Below are 20,715 nucleotides of genomic sequence, written 5' to 3' on the forward strand. Positions count from 1 at the left end.
CTGGCAAATAATGATGTTTGCCAGAAATGGTAAAATAAACATCTTTTTAATCCCTAATACTTATTTCTGGGCCTTCTGGTGAGACTTTGGTTTGCTTGTTGCTTCTAGGACAGTTGCCCCAGCTGCTGCACTCCTTCAGGGAGGACACTCACCTATTTGACTGTAGTTGAGAACACTTTTCTTCACAGTCACTCGGATCAAGGTCAGAGGAGGTCAAAGTTTTTCAGGGAGAAAGGGAAAGCACCGTTGGACAGGTGCTTAATGACCTGCTTGTTTGCAGTGAGAAGATTTCCGATGAAGCGGGTGCATAACAAAGTGTGAAATGATCAGTTAAATAACAGTGAAGATGTTATCTTTCTGTGTTGCATTTACAGGCAAATGTAAAGAGATTTTACCCGTGGAGTAAAAAAAGGGGTGAGTGACCAGAGAACTCTACCTCCCTGGCCTCTTACTTCCGCCACCTAGGTGCCAGGGAACGCTGTGGAACTATGTTAGAGCTTCTCTCAGTCATCAGGGAAATCTGCGGCAGGTAGAAAATGGAGCTGTCCAGCACTTATTCAGAGCCTGAGAGTCCCTGCAACTCAGCTACAGGGCTCTTTTCCTGAATAATTTCGTCACCCAAGCTTAGGGCCCCGGTTTTGGCTCCATACCTACCCGGGCTCTTCCTCCAGTAGGACTAAGCGTCATCTGGGGAACAGTCTAGTCTCCGGCACAGGTTCCTTTCGGGAGTTGGGTCAACTTGCTTGTTCCTTTCTCCCTGCCCCTGGGGTTTCCCAATTTTAGGGGAGGCAAGTGACTACTGCGAATGTGGAGGTATCTTAAACGGAATAACAGCTTTTCCTTGTGCTTCTGCACTCACCTGTTAAGTGTGGCAGGAGGACGGGAGAAAGGGCAAAGATGGAATCAAATGTCCACTCACTTCCCAACCACCTTGTCCCCATCTAACTTTAATCCCACGCTAAATACTCTTCATTTGGCCCTAAGAGAAGTGTCTTCCAAGAGTCTTTTCAGGTCCTCACACTCAACCAGAGGGAATTCATCCACTGGGGCTTTCTTTCTGACATCTCGAAGTGGGAGGGAGATTGCATCAGAGGTTTGCTACAGTGACTGACCACCTATCTCCGTTTTACCTTCAACCCCCTCCCCCCATTACTTCATTCCATGCCCGTTCCAAGAGTTAACTCTACTCCAGGCAACAGCCTCCCCATACGCGGGAATCCACGGATTTGGGAATGGTAGAGTCAAGAGAAAATTGGGTGTGGGGTCATTTTATATCCCTTTTATCTTGAGTTCTGCACCCCGCCCCCTCGTAACCCCTTTCCCAGACTATCCAGCGGGGAGGGGAAAGGAGGAAAGCAGAGTTAAGCATCGGGGGGTTGGGGGGAGTGTCCTCATTGCTTCTGAAATGTGGCGACAAGCTAGGGAAAGACTCCAAATGAGTCTGATGGGGACACGTGATACGGGCGGAGGGAGGGGGGAGAGAGAAGAAGGGAGGGATGGGGGTGGGGAATGGAGGAGGAGGAGATGATAAAAAGAGAAGGAAGGGAGAGAGTAAGAAGAGAGAAGGGAGGAGAAAGAAGGAAAAGACGGGAGGGGAAACAGAAAAAGCAAGGGAGACAGAGGGGTAGCAGAAGCGTCTGCTTTCAAAATCACAAGGTTCCCCCAACCTCCTCCCGCCCCTTCTCTCCCACACGCACACATACACAGGAGCGCGCGCATACACACACATACACACACACACACACACACACACACACTCACACACTCACACACACACACTCACACACACCCTCACACTCACCCACCGCCCGCCCGCCCCCCTGCCTGAAAGCGCAGCGCAGCCGGGGAAGAAGATGCGCTGAGGCTGGAGGCAGCAGCGGCCGTGCTGGCGGCAGCGGAGCCGCGGCGGAGGCGGGAGCCCGGGCAGCCGGCGCCACAGCCGGAGCCGAGGGACTCCGGGGGAAGGTGACCAGGAAGCCCGAAGTTCCCGCCATGAGCAGCCGGTTCGCGGGGCTCCGCGGCCCCAGGAGTTCCTACCCGTCTGAGCCCGCTGGCAGCTCCGCGCGGCCGCGGCACCTCTAGTTGTTCTGCCAACCCTGCTCCCGGTCCCCGGCGCCACCCGGAGCCTCCGCCGCCGCCACTGCCACCCGCGCCGCCGCCGCGCTCCCGACACGCTTCTGCCCAGCGCCTTGGCCATCGCCGCGGAGGCAGCAGGAGCAGCATGTCTCGGAGGAAGATTTCTTCCGAGTCCTTCAGCTCCTTGGGGTCGGACTATCTGGAGACCAGCCCGGAGGAGGAGAGCGAATGTCCCCTATCCAAGCTCTGCTGGAACGGCAGCCGGAGCCCTCCCGGCCCTCAGGAGCCCGAGGCAGTCGCTACTGCCAGGGCTGCCACGGCCACTGCCACGGCTGCGGCCACTGCCACGGCGACCGCAGGGGCTAGGCGTGCACAGCGCCGGAGACGGGTCAACCTGGATTCTCTGGGCGAAAGCATCAGCCGCCTGACGGCGCCCACGGTGAGCGCCTGGCAGCAGAGGGGTGGGGGGCGGGGGAAAAGGGAGGGAGGTGGGCACAGGGGAAGTGGGGAAAGTTGGCTGGGGCTGGGGTCAAGGGGTGGATGAAGCGCAACGGGACAAACTTGGTCACTGGAGGAGGCATCGGGACCTTTCACCCTGACGCACTTCTTTGGTCACCTTTGCATCGGTCTCCATCCCTCCTCATTGAACAGCTCCTGATTTTGAAAAGATGGAGTGATATGGGACTCGGGGAACATGATCATCGTCTCTCATTAGGCTCTTGGGCTATATTTTTGTACCCCTTTTGAAATCTCTCACCCCAAGAGTTTGGTTCTCCTGCTCACCTCCTGTCACTTCACTAACATTCCAGGGCATCCACTGTTTTATCACCCCCTAAACTTTTTGAGCTTTTCTTTAACTAGTTTTTTCATCCTAGCCTTCATTCTCCTTCCGTTACTCACTTAATTTCCCTATGGTTAAACATCTCTTTGTTAACATTCCCTTTGTTAAATATTCCTCTCCTGAAAACCTTTTTTACTACTCTTTGTCATCTTATCTGCCAGTAGACTAACCTTCTGTTTTCTGAATTTCACACCTATAATTCAGGTTGCCTTATTCCCCTAGATCATTACTAACTTCCCATCAAATTACTTTTAAGAGTTGCCTCTTGTCCTGGAAACCTCTTATTAACCTATCCATATCTCTGCCTACCTTTCCAGCTCTCATCTGGTTGGAGACTCGGTGAGGCATCTTTTTCACTCCTTGTTGGTCCCATTTCTGGTTCATCCCCCAAATTCTTCCGATTCATTTTATGTCTTTTCTCTCCCTCATTCATTTCACTTTCATTCCTTTCATTCTCTTATGTCTTTCCCCCATGTCTCCCTGGATACGTACCATAGTTCCCTATTTTCATATTCCTCTTTCATCTCAAATTTACATCACATCCCCTGGTCCTTGAAATTCTTAAAAAATCAATTCAGCACTTATTAAGAGTTTTCTTCCTTGGTCAGGGTCTTTTTCCTTCTGAGTTTACCAACCCTTATCCATCTTTTCTTATGGGGAGACACTCTAGATCATTGTCTCCTGAGTTGTATAGTTTCTCCTACTGTGTCCATTCTGTTGTAGACTCTGAAAGAGATAGATAGATAGGGAGATTTTACATGTTCATATATATATGTGTGTGTGTGTGTGTGTATGTGTGTATATATATATATATCTTTATGATGAAAGAGAGAGAGAGATATATCACCATTCTGTTTCCTTGAGCTCCTTGAATGCTCTATTCAGTCTCTCCTCCCTTTTTCTCCCTAATATCTGGCTCATTGTCACCTTGGCCACCAGGCTTCTGACTCAAAAGAACTTCTCTCTATTGCCCAAGTACTTGCAGTTGGTTTAGAAGGCTCCTGAATGTCCATAATAAATCTGAAAACAATTTGACTGCATCCCTTTGGTAGGATGGGCAGCTCTAGGATTTGGATAACTGGTCTCTGTAGTGGAGCATTGGGGAATCAGGGTTCCATAGGTTGTCTAGATTGGTCAGGAGTCCAGGAGTTTCTGGGAATTCATTGTGGAATCTAAGCAGTGGGAAATATTGAAGAACTATTAGAAACTTTTATTTAGAATCTATGAAAATCACTCCCCCCTCCTTACCCTGTTGTTTTTCTCTTTCTCTTAATTGAACTTCTACTTCTTAATGGAAAAGCTCAGGCATAAAATTTAAGCAAGGTTATTTTCTCCTCCAGAAAGGATTGAATGAAGTGTGTTCTCAAATAGGAACATCAGCTTGGTAGTGCACAGCCTTGGGGGGCAATGTTATGTCACAAATCACAAAGTGGATGCCCTGAGAAAAGAGAAAAAAAGCCTAAGACACACATATAGCAACATGTACTTCCTTGATTTATGCTAGTACAAGGAGGGGGACAAGAGCGGCATTTGTTTCCTTTATACATTCTTCATAGAAGAGGTTTTAAATGTCCACAAAACAAATAGATTTTTGATACAGTGATTTTGCTGTCATTTTGATTAAGATGAATGTTTGGCTTTGTTCGAAAGCATTTCGCTCCTCCACAATCATCCCAGATTGCCTAGGAAGCAGGAATTTACAAAAGACTCAAAAGTAAATCAAGACACTCTTACCTAAAACCACTTAAACAACTTCTTTGAGGTGTGGAGAAATCAAATAATTAACACAAAAATAAGAACCTTTAGAATTCATAATTGAAAGACATTCATTGATGTCAGTGTAAATATATGTACCAAACAAAAAATCTTTAGTATCTGGAATATTTTTAAAATACAGGTTTTTACAAAGTATGTGTGACTATCTCATTCATGATTTAGTTTTGTTCTGTGTTAATAGATGTTTAGTAGCCATTTAAAATCTAGTTTGGAACATTAAATCCTTTTGAGTAATAGCGTAATCAGTACTAGTTGGCCAAAGGTGTCCCCATCAGAGTCGTTGAAGGGCAGTCATTGAATGGATTAGGTTTTGAAGCTGCTTTGGTTTTGCTACTCACCCTCCCTCATTCCCTTCAATTTCTTATTGCTCTGCAAGCTGGGACACATTGTGCTAAAAAGTTCCATTGAAAATGTTAATGAGAAAAATCATACAACAATTTCATTTCCCAACTCAGCCAGAAAACAGGACCTCTCTGAATACACCTAAGAGGCTAATAGAGATCCTAGGCATTTCCCTCTTAGTGCAGCTGAATATCCCAATGTTTTGAATAATACTGATTGTCACCTCACTTTTAGTTTTGGATTTACACTAGGGAGTGATGTGGTGGCACTTTTGGCAGTCTTTCATAGCGTATTTTGTGACACTCAGTGGTGGGCTCTGATAGCTATTTTCTTCCTCTCAAGGAACCATACCGAACAAAACAAGTAGGTGAAAGGAAATGAGCTTAATTAGGAGATAAGATAATTGAAAGTGGTTAATATTAGTGGATGATTCAGCAACATTTCATTTTTATTCCCAGGAGAGGATCTTGTAGATTTTTCACAGAAGATATTTTAGTGGTTTAGATTTTCATAGCACTTTTCAGTTTACCAAATGTTTTCCCATTTTTGATTTCCTTTCCCTTTTGAGGTAGGTAGGTCAGGTGTTGTTATCTCCAGTTTAGGTAAGGAAACCGAACTGATTGCAATCAACTTGTTATTACTAATATGTACCATGGTGTAGTAGAAAGAGTACTGGTCTTGTAGGCAGGAAGACAGTGTCAATTCCTCTCTTTCATTTACTAGCCATGTGATTAGGGAAATCACTAATCCTCTCCAAACCTCAGTTTCCTCATCTATTAAATGGAGACAACATTATCTGTAGTCTCTAGCTCACAGGACCTCCATGAGGCTCATAGATAATAATGTATGTGTAATGTTTTAGAAATGTCAGTCATTGTTATTTAATTGACAAGAGAAACATTCAAAGTCAGAACATTTCATTTGTTTTTGTAGTGTGATCTTAGCTTTAGAATTATTGAAGGGATGAGCTTAAATATAACATTTCCACAACTAAATGACCAACACAGAACAAAATATATGTTCTACAATGGGCAATAGGTTAGTAGAAGCATCTGCATAGATGATAGATAACATAATTTTGAGAGTTTTGACTTTTGAGAAAATGTTTCCACATTGGTTGCTAACTATTTTATCTGGGATATAGGTAGGCAGGTATATCATTAATTTTGTAGAAGAGGAATTGAGGCATATTGGAGTTACATGATTCCTCCGAGGTTACACAGCTAGGTCATGATGGGTCCAGGGCTTCCAGCTCCTGGTCTTACACCATGCTATCTTCCATTAAAATATACTATCAGTTATTTCAAGGCCTCCAATATTTTGATTATTTTATTTTAAGGGAAATTCCCTTGAGGGAGAGCATGAAAAGACAGGTAGCACAGTGGACTGAGTCTTTGACCTGCAGTCAGAAAGTCTCCAGTTCAAAGGCAGCCTCAGACACTTATTGCTGTGTGACCCTGGGCAAAGCATTTAAGCTCTGTCTCCTCAGTTTCCTCATCTGTAAAATAATGACAATAATAGCATCCACCCTCCATGGCTGTAGTGAGGATAAAAGAAGAAAATATTTGTAAAGTACTTTGCAAATCTTAAAGCAGTAATGTAAATGCTAATTGTTATGATGACGACGTTGATGGTGATGATAATGGTGATAATGAAAAATTCTATAGCAATACAAGTAACCTTGTATATTTTATCATGATTCCATGGGGCACAGCTATTATCATCACCATCTTTGTCATCATCGTTCCCATAAAAAAATCCTACAGGGCTGAATTAAAAAATGAAAACTGAATTAGAAGTTACTTAATTTAAAATAATTTAATACTTGGGAACACATATGGAGAAACAGCTGGGCTTTTCACATCTAGAATGAATTTAGTAACTCATTTATTCTTGAATTTTTTTCTTACAACTTAAGGAACTTAGAACATTGGCACTAGACATCAGTTTTAGGTCTGTCCTACAGGGTCAGTTGGCTACTGAGAGATGTTCCATGAGATCAGAAAAGATTTATTAGGTATTCCTTGCAAGAGAAGGACTAATAGCACTTTGGGGGCAATACTGCCTAAAGCAGAGAGATTTGGGAGGCATCAGAGAAGAGATGTGAAGAAACAGAAGTAGCATAATAGGGTGACTGCCAGGTTGAGCAGGCAAAGATGTTGAGAGAGAAAACCCATAGAGAACGCTCAAGAAGGAGAGGGGAAAGGGAATTAGTATTCAAGGGGCAAAAGAGTTCAGTATTTAGGAATGGCAAGTTGCATTTCTGTGAGTCAAAAATGGAAGGAAAGAATAAATAAGGAGGAGGAATAAATAAGATCATATGTAGCTTTTCTAATACTAAATATGAATGGATGAGCGCCACCTGGAAAAGCAATATAACAAGCAAAGAAGTCAAGAAAAAGTAATTTAAAAAACACAAATAGCTTATTTTAATGTATACTTAAAGTAAGTCCAGTTTGCTTTTTGTTATTTCCATGTGAAATTTGATACCTAATTTTGACAACAGGATTATTACAGTTTGAGAATCTAGATAAAAGCTATTTTGGTGGATTATAGGTTTAGCTTTGTACACATTAGAAAATATATTTCTAATGTATACGTATATCAATCTATAGTCACTTGCTGCATTGATCCTAAAAGTTATTGAGTTCTATTAATTTCACTCAATCATATTTGAACATCTTGAAACATCTGTCTCTTTCGATGTATTTAAAAATTTGCTTATTTAATTACCTATTTATCATAAATGTTTTCAGAATGTGTTAAAACAATCAATACCTATACGCTGTGTGTACATATATATATATAAACACGTCTGTGTATACATATATACATAAATATCAACATATGCAAGACATAGATATACAGAAATATACCACATTTTAGGTGGCATTGTGTTGTAATCAATTAAAGAAATTAATAATTAAGAATCTTTTTATTACACTGTCTATTGCTGTGATAATTAAAAGATTCATTTTCAAGTATTTCCATCAAGCTACTGAAAGATAAATAAACTTATAAAAATAATTTCCACATTTCCTTTCTTAAAAATAACCAGAAATAGACATTTGGAAGAATGGCTATATTTTCAAAATAGCATAATATTGAATAAACAGAGAGAGGGAAAGGAAATTGTTTACTTAAATTGCTTTATCATTCACAAAGTTTCTTCTTGGTAATATACAAAATGTTGTGACCTGTGTTTAGGAAAGCCTAATTTGTGAGAAGCAGCAATTACCTAGACTGATGTTATATATGTCTTATATACATATGCTCCCCTGTATTAGTATTTTGCTGCCAGATTAATTGTTAAATCTTTGCATGATTAATTTTGATAGAGGAAAATGGCATAAATGAGCATTAGATAGCACATAGAAGTGACATATGATTATATATTCTCTTCTTGCAGCATATAATTTATCTACCTTGAAGGACTCTGAGATGTGTGGGAAGAACATTTATGTTTCACTATGTATTTTTATCCAAACCTTTATTGTCTCCTGTAATTATTCACATTTGCTTTGGTATTACTGCCTATGTATGTACACATACATGCACATACATACACACATGTGCACACAGTGTTCTAAAAATGTCTTTGAATTATCAAGGCTTAAAATTGCACCAAGACTTTTAGGGCAACCTATATAAATATATATTCATATATATTCACATGGATACGTATATACATGTCTATACAATATTGATGTATAATGCATATATAATATGGAGCTGAAAGAAAAACAAAATGTTTATTATAATGATCTTTTGTTGAATATTTTCATTGGACTGTAGTCTCACTAATGGAGATTGCCATGCAACAGAGCAGATTGTAATTCATCTATACTGTACTGTCTCATACTGTGTGACAACTGTCCATATCCAACCAGAAGTCTTCCATAGGGATTCTACCCAGTAGCTTAGAAGCATTTCGAACTGTGGGCACCAGAGGAGCACACTGGTTATTTGTTCAATCATTATCCTTCCCTTCTGCTAGAAGAGTGGCCCATCAGTCATCCATTTCTCCAATGATAACCTTTATACTGTTTCTCCTGAAAAATTATTTTTCCATCTGTGATTTGTTGCAGCCAATCATATGCCTCTCCATTGTTCTTTGGATGGCCCATAAGTTAAATTTTTTGAACAGTGTGGTATTTGTGACTCCCAGCCATACAGTATCACCAGAAGAATAATGATTTTAAAAAGATGGCCCTGAGTTTCAGGGATAAGTTTAGGGACATTAAAAGCATTTTTCAATTCCCCAAAGGTTAACCAACCTGTTCTTTGACTACTCCTGTTCAACTCTATGCCCTGTTACTATTTCTCCTAAGTCAGGATCTATTGAAGATCCATGCATTCATGTACCAACTCTGTGGGTCATCCGTACAAGTGTAGACCAGTCTTTGAAGAATAACATTCTTTTTTCCACTTAGTATTTCCTGTGTGGATAGTTACCTTTAACTCTTCTGAGATATCATGGGTCTCATTGGAATTTTCTGTAATGTTCTGGAGTTGGTATAATCAATACAATGTGTTCTGCAATCAGGAGTCTTTCTCTGTATCCATGCTTAGCACAGTATAAGTGCATAGTAAGCACTTTATAACTGATGGACTGACTGAGGAGCAACTGAAAGACCTCATTATTTGTAAGAAATCACTCTTCCATTTGTACTCTGCTCTGGACATGCTCCATGATAATAGCAAATATCTTTGGTAATTTTCTTGAATGTAGCAGCAAAATAGTTGCTTTTTCTGAAGGAGTAGATTGCCCACTGTATATCTTTAAAGAGCTTTAGTCATTCCTACTGGAATTATACACACATCCAGAAGCAATTTAAACATCATGTATTCCAGTACTAAGCTGTGAGAATATTTTTAGGTGCAACATGTGGCTGCCATATGGACTTCAGTTTTTTCTCAGTTTTTGTAGGAAGTGTGAGCTAGAGATTCGGCCCAAACTTTTAAGTTCCTATTTGAGAACCCTTGCTCTAACCTTGACATTTTTTAATAGCAAAATCTATTACCCTCACACTATTAGGGAAGTTTAATTAGTCCTAATTTTCATTTTTGCCCTTTTGTGGTATGTTTGGCCATGTCAAATACATTATTTAGATTTGCATTCGCATGACAGAAGTCATGCTCAAATGTTTAGACCCATTTTCACCTTGTATCAAGAATTATTGAATAGAATTATTTGACAGCAAGAATAGTTTCTTTTTTGGCTTTGTATTTCTCCTGCCTGGGACAATACCTTGCACATGGTTACAGCTTCTTAAATCCTCATTGGATTGAATAAAACAATAAGACTTCAAATTTGGTTATGTATCAAATATATGTGACACTAAAAATGGTTTTTATAAATAACGTTAGCATGTAATTAATAATTATTTCATTTGTTTCACAAGAACCTTTTGAAAAAGGTAATTCAGATACTGTTATCTCTATTTTATAGATAAGAACACTCTTTCTCAAAGGATTTAATTACCTTTTCTACGATTCAGTGACTTGTCCATACTAGTAAATAACAGGCACAGACCTGAAATGTGTCTTTGGATTCTTAAGATCAGTCCTTTTCCCACTAGGTTGGACAGCTCAGTAGCTTAGGTAAGTTCCCTTAACGTCTTTCAGTTCTTATCCCTACATATGAATAATAATACTCTCATAACTCATGCAAACTATCTTACAATGTTTCAGTGAGAGCTGAATGCAATAATGTAGGTGGAGCACTTTGGAGCAATAAAGCACCTTGCCAATATCAGCTATAATTAGTCTCATTGTTCTAGACTATAAACTAGATCTATAATTTCAGTAGTGTTCCTATTTCTTCTACTAATGCAAATAGTAAACCTTCCATGATATATAAGATGATCTTTAAGAATTACTTGACCAATCAATTTATCACCTGCAGCCAATTTGGTGTTAAGTTTTTCCAGATTTATCTACACTGGCCCTTTGATATCAATGTAGAGTCTTTCTAGCATGGACCTATCAGGCCTTGTGTAGCCTGATTGAGAGGTAAGGGCCACTTCCACATCACCAGGAAGCATTGGAGTAGGACTTTAGAAGAAGATTAATGATAATAATCATGATAATACAACATTAAGAAACAGTATGGTAAAGTGGAAGAAATGCTCTGCTTGGAGTTATGTAGAATGAGTTCCAAGCCTCCTTCTGCCACTTACTAGCTATGTGAGAATGGGCAAGTCACTTGCCTGTCTGAGTCTCAAGTAGACCCTTAAGGTTTCTAGCACTTAGCACAGTATCTGGAACAGAGAAGGCACTTAATAAATGTTTAATTGATTATCTACTAAATTGTTAATGGGTTGTGATCTGCATTGGTGAAGGAAGTTCCCACACTAAAAGTCCCTCACTCTGATGAAATCATAGATTTTTTAGTACTAATAGGTAGTCCCACAATTTTAAAATTGTCTCTCTTGGATCTATTTTCCAGGTCATTCATTCTTTTCAATGAGATATTTCACATTATCTTCTATTTTTTCATTCTTTTGGTTTTGCTTTGTAATTTCTTGGCTTCTCCTAAAGTCATTAGCTTCCATCTACTCCATTCTAATTTTTAAAGGACTATTTTCTTCAGTGAGCTTTTGAACCTCCCTTTCCATTTAGCTAATTCTGCTTTTTAAAACATTCTTCTCCTCATTGGCTTTTTGGATCTCTTTTGCCAATTGAGCTAGCCTATTTTTAAAGGTGTTATTTTTTTCAGTATTTTTTTGGGGTCTCCTTTAGCAAGACATTGACTCGCTTTCCATGATTTTCTTGCATTGATCTCATTTCTCTTCTCAATTTTTCCTCCACCTCTCTTACTTGATTTTCAAAATCCTATTTGAGCTCTTCCATGGCCTGAGATCATTGCATATTTATTTTGGAGGTTTTGGATGCAGAAGCCTTGACTTTTATGTCTACCTCTGAGGGTATGCATTGTTCTTCCTCATTTGAAAGGATGGATGAAAATACCTGTTCATCAAGAAAGTAGCCTTCTATAGTCTTATTTTTTCCCCTTTTTGGGCATTCTCCTAGCCAGTTACTTGACTTTTGAATCCTTTTTCAAGAGGAGGGTATACTCTGGAAACCTGTAAGTTCTTAGTTCCTCCAAGGTAGCACAATCAAGGGAGAGGAGTTTACTCCTCTCCTGGCCTGCACTCTGGTCTGGAAGCAACCACAAACACTCTTCTGCCCAGGATCTGCAAGTAGGATTCCTTCTCCAGAGCCTTCACCAGTTCCACCAAGTTAGCACTCCTCCTCACCCCTGGGCTGCCATTCAGGGCTGAGACTCAGATCATAGGCTCAGTTCTCAGATCATAGGCTCAGTTCCCCCAGGGTCTTTAAGCTGAGGACTCCAAAAATGGATGCTGCCACTACAGTGACTGCTGCTGGTGGGTCCAGACTGCGTCTCCTTTTTACCCAAGTGAAAGAGTTTTTCACTGACCTTTCAAGCTGTCTTTGGCATTTGTGGGTTGAGCAATCTGGGAACTGCTGCTCCTAAAGTGGTGCCCTGAAGCCTGCTCAGTCCTGTCCCTGCCATGCCACACAGCCCACTGGGCTGTGCTCTACTCTGAGCCCAGTGCAATAGACCTTTCCTGTTGACCTTCCAGGCTATCTTGGGCTAGAAATCTCTTTCACTCTGTTGTTTTGTGGCTTCTGCTGCTCTAGAATTTTTTTAGAGTAATTTTTTACAGGTATTTTATGGGCTGTGGGGGGAGCTTCTACAAGTCCATCTTTCTACTCCACCATCTTGGCTCTGCCCCCCTCCAAAAACCTTCTTAGTACTAATATAACATTAATAACATTAAATTATTTCCAATATATTCTGAATTCTAATTCAGAGAACACAATCTCCTTGGAGGGACTGTTTTTACTTTATATCCTCAGTACTTGTCCTGTCTCCAGGATAAAATTCAGACTCCTCAGTTTGGCATTTAAAAATCTATGTAATTTCCTCCAGACTGTTTTCCAGGTACCTATGTGTTCTTCTTCACATACTCTATGGTCCAATCCAGGGGTGGGAAACCTGTGGCCTTCTTGGTCCTTAAGTGCAACCTTTTGATTGTCAAAGGACTGAGAAGGTCCCATGTGGCGTTAAGGCTACAGGTTCCCCACTCCTGGTCCGGTCACACTGGCTTACTTGCAGTTCCTATAACACTCAATCTTTCTTCCTTTATACAGATTGTTCTCATGCCCAGCAAACTTATCCCTCTCTGCCACCTCTTATTCTGTTCAAAGCTCAGCTCAAGTGCTTCATTTTGTATGATCTCCAGCTGCTAGTCTACTTTCCTTTCTTCACTCTCTGGCAAGTAAAGTTTTATTTTTTATTTTTACTATTATTATTTCTTGCTACACCTGGAACTTCACTGGTGTACAAAGTTCCCAAGCAAAAGACTTCCTCTTCCAATGCAGATAAACTTCTATTTACTTTGTTTTCATGTTTTCTATTTATTTACATGTGTACCTTTTGCTGCCACTTGTAAGAATGTAAGCTACTTTAAGGCAGGGCCTATTTACTTATTGATTTTTGGCTCCCCAGTGCTTGGCACAGTACTTGAAATACTGGAGGCACTCAAGTATTTGTGGGTTGACTGAGTAATTGCTTAGTCCCTGGTGCTTGAATACTGAATAAATGCTATTGGTCTGCATACTTGCCTCCCTGGTTGAGCTGATGCTCTTGCTTCAGCAGCCTTATCACAGGCTGTTTCTGTCCTTGTGCTAGACTCATCGGTAAGAGTAGAAATCAGGTCATCTATTATTATGACATTATAAATTATAGTGCCTTTAACTTTGCAAAACACTTTCACATCTATTTTTTTAATTTGATCATCATAATGGCCCTTGTGTATGAGGAGAGCAGATAGTATTCTCACCATTTGAAAGAAAAATAACTGAGCCACTGAGATTTTAATTAATTAACCAAATATTTATGGTACACTTCCTGCGTGTAAGGCATCACCACATTATGCTGTCGGGCATGCAAAGAGTATATAAAATCATTTCACTGCTTAAGTTGTTAACAGTTTAGTTGAGAAGATGACATTTTTCCTGAAATGCAGAAGGAAGGATCAGATTTTATTTAATGTCGCATCCAATTATAAACCCCTATGAGCCTTTGACATCATATGAAAAGCTAAACAGCAATTTGAAATCAGCTAGCAGTTTTATAAGACAAGAGAATAAAAATAGATAAAAAAGCACATATTAGGTTTCTCTTATGTGCCAGGTACTGTGCTCAGGACTGGGGAAAGAACACAGATAAAAAAGGTCACAAGTTTATTCATTCAATTCAACAAAATACTTCTTAAGTGCTCTTAGTTTTTCAATACAGAATCAATGGAGTGAAACAGAGCTGTGTGCTTTCTCCCATGCTTTTTAGCATGATGTTTTCAGCCATGTAAATCAAGGGCATCAAGATCAGCTACTATACTGATGGTAAGTTCTTCAATTTGAAAAGGCTACAAGCCAAGACCAAAGTGGAGGGAATGTTGGTGTATGATTTTCTGTTTGCAGATGATTGTATACTCAGTGCAGCTTCTGAAGCTGAGATACAGCAAAGTATGGATCAGTTCTCTGCTGCCTGTGCTAATTTTTACCTAATAATTAACACCAAGAAAACACAGGTGCTCCATCAGCTACCACCACACCATCCATACGTGGAACCATCAGTTACAACAAATGGAGAAGTTTTGAATGCTGTGGATAAGTTCACTTACCTTGGTAGTGTACTTTCCAGGGATGTACCCATTGACAATGAGATTGATGCATGCATTGCAAGGGCTAGCTCAGTGTTTGGGAGGCACTGAAAAAATGTTTGGGAGAGAAGAGGTATTAGACTGACTACCAAACTGAAGGTCTACAGAGCCTTTGTGCTGACCTCATTGTTGTATACCTATGAAACATGCACAGTCTACCAGCATCATGCCAGAAAACTGAATCACTTCCATTTGAAGTGTCTTAGGAAGATTCTGAAGATCACCTGGCAGGATAAGTTACCAGACACTGAGACCCTTGCTTGAACTGAATACTAAGCATTCAACTATGCTTTAGAGGGTGCAGCTCTGATGGACTGGTCACACTGTTTGAATGCAAAATATACACTTGCCAAAAAGACCGTTTTATGAAGAATTCGCAGGGGGGCAGGTCATCACATGGTGGTCAGAAGAAGTGATACAAGGACACCGTCAAGGTCTCTCTCAAGAATTTTGGATTTGATTGGGTGACATATAGGACCTCTCGGCATGGTGTGACCACATCAGAAAGGGTGCTATGCTCTGTGAACAAAGCAGAATTGAAACAGCACAAAGGAAACGTAGGATGCACAAATTTGGAATATCTACCACAAATGTTCATTATGGATCTGTGCCCAACCTGTGGTAGAGCATTCTGAGTTCCTATTGGTCTGATCAGCCACAGTCAGACACAATGAAACTTCACTTTATCATGGTGATGTCATTTTGGTCCTTTTTGAGAACAAAGGACAATAACTGAAATGACAGAAACAAGTAGTGTCTGTATGTTGAAGAATTGACTACCTGATGTCTCCCTTTTTCGGTTGTTGTTGTTCAGTCATTTTTTTAGGTTTTCATGGCAAAGTGTTTGCCATTTCCTTCTCCAGCTCATTTTACAGATGAAGGAACTGAGGCAAACAGGGTCAAGTGACTCATCCAGTGTCACCCAGCTAGTAAATGTCTGAGACCAGCTTTGAACTCAGGAGGTGCCAGGCCTGGTACTCTATCTACTGTGCCACCTAGTTGTCACAGTTTTCCAGAAGATTCCAAAGCCTAAAATTGTGACAAATTAATCATATGGTAGTGTAGTCTGTGAGCTCAGTTTAATCTATATAGTCTCCCTGGGGCTGGTACCTATGGGAGACCTGGTCACAGTAGAGAGTGCCACACCACCTTGAAACTGACCTAGAGATTTTGATTAAGGCCTGTACTAATTCTGGTTTCTCTGATTTCCTTCAGAACGTGAAGAAAATTCAGAATCCTCTTTGGAATTTCTAGCCTAGCCTGGAGAGTTCCAGGAAATGTGAGATTGACCAAAGATCCCCCAGAATTGTCCATTTTATAAATTTGTATGAAATTCAGAGGAGAAGGTTTCAGAACTATTTCATCTGTCAACTGTGTCTGAATTGGGAACCAGTAGAATTGATTGCCTTCTTACCTCCTTTTGGTAACTTGGAGCAGTCTGAGGGGCAACATGGTTTGGTGATTGAAGGGCCCAACTTGGAGGTGAGAAGATCAGAGTTTGAAATAATTCTGATATTTACTACAGAAGCTAGATTGTGCCATGGATAAAGTACTAGGCTTAGAATTAGGAAGACTCATCTTTCTCTGGATAGCATCTTCCCTAATATGTATTTTATAGTTAATTTAGGTATTTTTCATAGTCAAAATGACTTAGTCGCTCAAAGTTGTTCTTAAAACAATATTATTGTTAGTTTTTACACCATTTTCTTGGTTCTGCTCATTTCACTTTTTATTATTTTGTGCAAATGTATTGATGTTTTTCTAAGATTATTGAGCTCCTGCATCCAGAGAAAGAACTGATAAATATAAATATATAGAGAGTATTTTTACATATGTGTATATATATACCTACATATATACATATGTATATATATGCTTATGTCTATTAGTTGTCATCTTTAGGGTGGGGAGGAGGGAAGAAAAACAGGAAAACACAAAGTTCCATGATAACTTTATTATATATTTAAAAGGAAGAGCAAATTATACATAATAAATTTGTACTTTCCTGTATAATCATCTTTTTTTCTATTCTATTATATGTTTTATTAAGTTCAGAATAAAATTTATAAAGCATTAAAAGAGACTTTAGGGGAAAAAAATGACTCATCTTCATGAGTTCAAATCCAGCCTCAGACACTTACTAGTTTTGTGGCACTGGGCAAATCACTTAATGCTGTTTACCTCAGTTTTCTCATCTGTAAAATGAACTAGAGAAAGAAATGGAAAACTACTTCAGTATCTTTGCCAATGAAATCCCAAGATGGGGTCCTGGAGGGATGAACATGACTGAAAAATCAAACCACGAAATCTACAAGATGACCACAGGCATGCCACTTAGTCTGCTGTTTCTTCAGCTGTAAGAAGGAGATAACAGTAGCTCCTAGCTTATGGTTTGTTGTGAGGATCCAATGAATAATTTATGAAAAGTGCTTTGAAAACATCAAAGTGTCCTATATGTGTATGATTTTGATGATGATTATTACATATTTGGAATCTTAGTTTCTCCAACTGTAAAATGAAGATAATAATACCTGTTGCTTCAATCAATCAATCAAGCATTTGTTAAGCACTAGGAATACATGTATGAGTAATTGAGCAATAGCTAATTCAAATAGGACAATATGTAATGGTCTTTGCAAACTAGAAAGCACAATACAAATGATAGTTATTATTGCCCTGAATTTCTTCTCGTTTAACCTTTCCTTCCAGAGTTGTGCTGAACATCTTTCCTTAGTGGGAGTTAGAGTTACCCCAGGCTTATGGTTACAAGTTAAAAAAAAACCTCTCAGAATGGAGACACTCAACCTAGTGTACCCAATCAATTGTATAAGTAGACAAAGCTGGAGTTAAAAATTAATCAGAGACTAATTTTGGGAGACTTGGATATAAGATCCAAGTATCTGAAGATCTGTCATGTGGTAAAGGAATTAGACTTGTCTTGCCCGGTCACAGATGGCAGAACCAGGAGCAGAAGATAGTAGAGATGTATTTCAGCTTGATATAAACAGAAAATTTTCAACAGTTAGAGCTGTCTTAAAATGGAATGTGCTACTTCAAGAGTTGGGGAGAAATTCCTCAGAGGCTGCATGACCACTTTTGAAGAATGCTGTAGAGATTGGGGTTGCATTAGATGAACTCTGAGGTTCTTTCCAGATCTTCAAATCTGTGATCCCAAAGCACTAGTGTTTACCTGCCAGAACCTCTTAACACAAGATGCAGCTCTGTCCTTTGAGCAAACTCTGTACTTTGCCACATCCTCACTTGCTTCCTATACTTGGAATATCTTCCCTCCTCTTTACTCATTGAATTTAACACATCCTTTCACACTCAGCTCAGATGCTATTTTCTCTATAAAACTTTTCCAGATCCCCCTGTCCATTAATACTCTTTTATGTCAGACCACATATGGCATTTTAATGTCTTTTATTCATGTATGTGGTATTGTATGTTATAGTTGTGTATATTTTGTGTCTTGTCTCCCTACTTGCCTCTAAAGCCTATGTGGGCTGAGAATGGGTCTTATCTGAACTTTGTGTTTCCTTCAGCGTTTTGTGTGCTGTGTATATAGCAGATACCTAATAAAGGTCTGTGAATTTAAAATGAAGCCAAAAAGTTGCATATTATTATTCATTATTAAACATTAAAGTTTACTGAGTAACTACCATATGTGTAGCACTATACTAAGTATTTTTGAGAATATCAGAGAAGAATACGATAGACCCCTTAACCTTGGGCCTTCAATTTATTCAAGCTCACATAGAAATATGAAGTATGTAAATAATAATAGGAAGGAGTATGTTATTAAATGCTGAGATTAGGGGTGCATATAGTACATATTGTAGGAGTCTAAAGGAAGAGGATCTAGATCAATGTAAATGGAAATGTTTGGTTAAGTCTTCATAGAGAAGGTAGGTGGGCAAGAGCAGAGGGAAGGGATGGGGCATTTCAGGTAGGCAGCACAGAATGATCAAGGGTATATAAATGTGAATTAGTACAACATGTTCTGAGAATAATCTAAAGTGTAAGGTTAGTATCAAGAATAATGGGAGATAAATAGAATAATGGAAGATAGATGGTAGAATGGCAGATCTAGACCAGATTATAGATGGATTTAATCATCAACCTTGTAAATTTTATACCTTTTTTTGGTGACATTTTCAAATTTTTTGATGATAGGTAAGGGTTCGCTGAGGGTTTCAGATATCTAGGGAATGTCTGGGTCTTTTTTCTGAATATATATTCAGTTGACTTTGTTTCTCTTTTGGAATATAATCTCTTCTCTTAAATCAGAACTAGAAATCCTGATAACTACTAACTAGTATTTCCCAAACACTAACTCTTGCAATTTGGGTCTTAGGTTTAGATCAGCCTTTTAAAAAGCCAGTATCAGTCCTCAAAGTTCCAGGATGTTTTACTTATTTATGATGATGCATTTATTATATAAGTAGGCTTAAGGCATTAATCTTACAGGGTCCATCTGGTTTACTGAATTCTTAAGAATTCTCTTAAGCCATTGTTTCTAAGAGTCTTATATCCTTGGTGATGTGGACCAGATAATAATACAACTGGGTGATTTGGAATAGGCTGTATGACTAGTAATCATGATGATTGAGAACAGTGATCTGATAGTATCTTGGAGCAGGGGTGGGGAACCTGGGGCCTCAAGGCCTTCTAGGTCCTTGGGAGTGGCCTTTTGACTGAGTCCAAGTTTTACAGAACAGATCCTTTAATAAAAGGGGATTTGTTATGTGAAGTTTGGGTTTAGTCAGAGGGCCACACTTGAGGACCTAGAGGGCCACATGTGGCTTTGAGCTTACAGGTTCCCCACACTTGTTAGAGGGAAGTCTTTCATGGAATGCCCCAGTGATCTCTTTTATTTTTTTAAAATCAATGACTCGCATGATGTCAAATTTTTCATCTGCCACCAGGTTTGAAGAGATATCTAACACCTTGATGACAGAATCAGTCTTTGTTAAATGATTATAGTGACTTACAACTCCACCACCAATGGACTAGCCAACCCCTTAAACTGACTACTTCCATGTTTTTCATCTTTGCCGATTTGCAGGCTGCAAGGTAAAACCTCAAGGTTGTTTTTATTTGTATTTCACTCATTATGAGGGATTTGGACCATTTTTTTCACATGGCTGTAAGTAGCTTGCAAATTTTCCTTTGGGAACTGTTCATTTCCTTTGATCACCTATCTATTGGAGAATGGTTTTTGATCATGATTTCTTAAACCCATATAGGATTTACATTTTTCACTATTATATTTCATCGTATAAAATTAGACTCAGCAATCTAGCCTGCTCAACTCTTCCTAGAATTTAAATGGTCATATGTGAATATAATGGAATATCATTGTGCTGTAAGAAATTGCTAATATGAATATGGAGAAGCATGCAAAAATCAACATGAACTTATGTAAAGCAAGAATTAAGAAAACAACACACACAATGATCACAATCATATATATGAAAGAAAACTCCACACAGAAATAAAGTCAAAAGCCATTGTTGTACAACCATCTCTCTTGCTACATTCAGCTCTGCATAACTTATTTTAGTAATGATATGTGCAAATTTGAGCATATCCAGAGAAAGGCAGGCAAGGTAGTGGGATGATTTGTTGCAGGAACCAGGTATGTTTAACCTTGAGAAGAGAAGACTTCCTGGGAACTTGTTAGCTGTTTTCAATTGTTTGAATGGCTATCATATTGAAGAGCGCCAAGCCTTGAAAAATAAAATGAAATACAGTGGATAGAAGTCATAGGGAGCTAGATTTCTGCCTGACTTAAAGCAAAACTTCCTAACAATTAGAACTATCTAATAGTTTGGCACAGGAGTAGAGTGCTCCCCACCATTAAAATCTTTAAGCCAGGGATTCTTAAGCTTCATATCCTCAGTATTTAGCACAATGCCTGGC

At 39.4% G+C, this 20,715-nt stretch overlaps 1 protein-coding gene across 1 annotated transcript in view; it reads left to right on the top strand.

Moving 5' to 3' along the window:
• Positions 1-1,427: 1,427 nt before the first annotated feature.
• Positions 1,428-20,715, top strand: part of GUCY1A2 (guanylate cyclase 1 soluble subunit alpha 2) — a 446,276-nt gene continuing 426,988 nt past the window's right edge. The window contains exon 1 of the mRNA XM_072611211.1: positions 1,428-2,515. Within this exon, the coding sequence (XP_072467312.1) occupies positions 2,222-2,515 (294 nt within the window). The 5' untranslated portion in view covers positions 1,428-2,221. The remainder of the gene's footprint in view (positions 2,516-20,715) is intronic.

The sequence above is a fragment of the Notamacropus eugenii genome, chromosome 5 (assembly GCF_028372415.1).
Source record: "Notamacropus eugenii isolate mMacEug1 chromosome 5, mMacEug1.pri_v2, whole genome shotgun sequence".
NCBI classification, from domain to species: Eukaryota; Metazoa; Chordata; class Mammalia; order Diprotodontia; family Macropodidae; genus Notamacropus; species Notamacropus eugenii.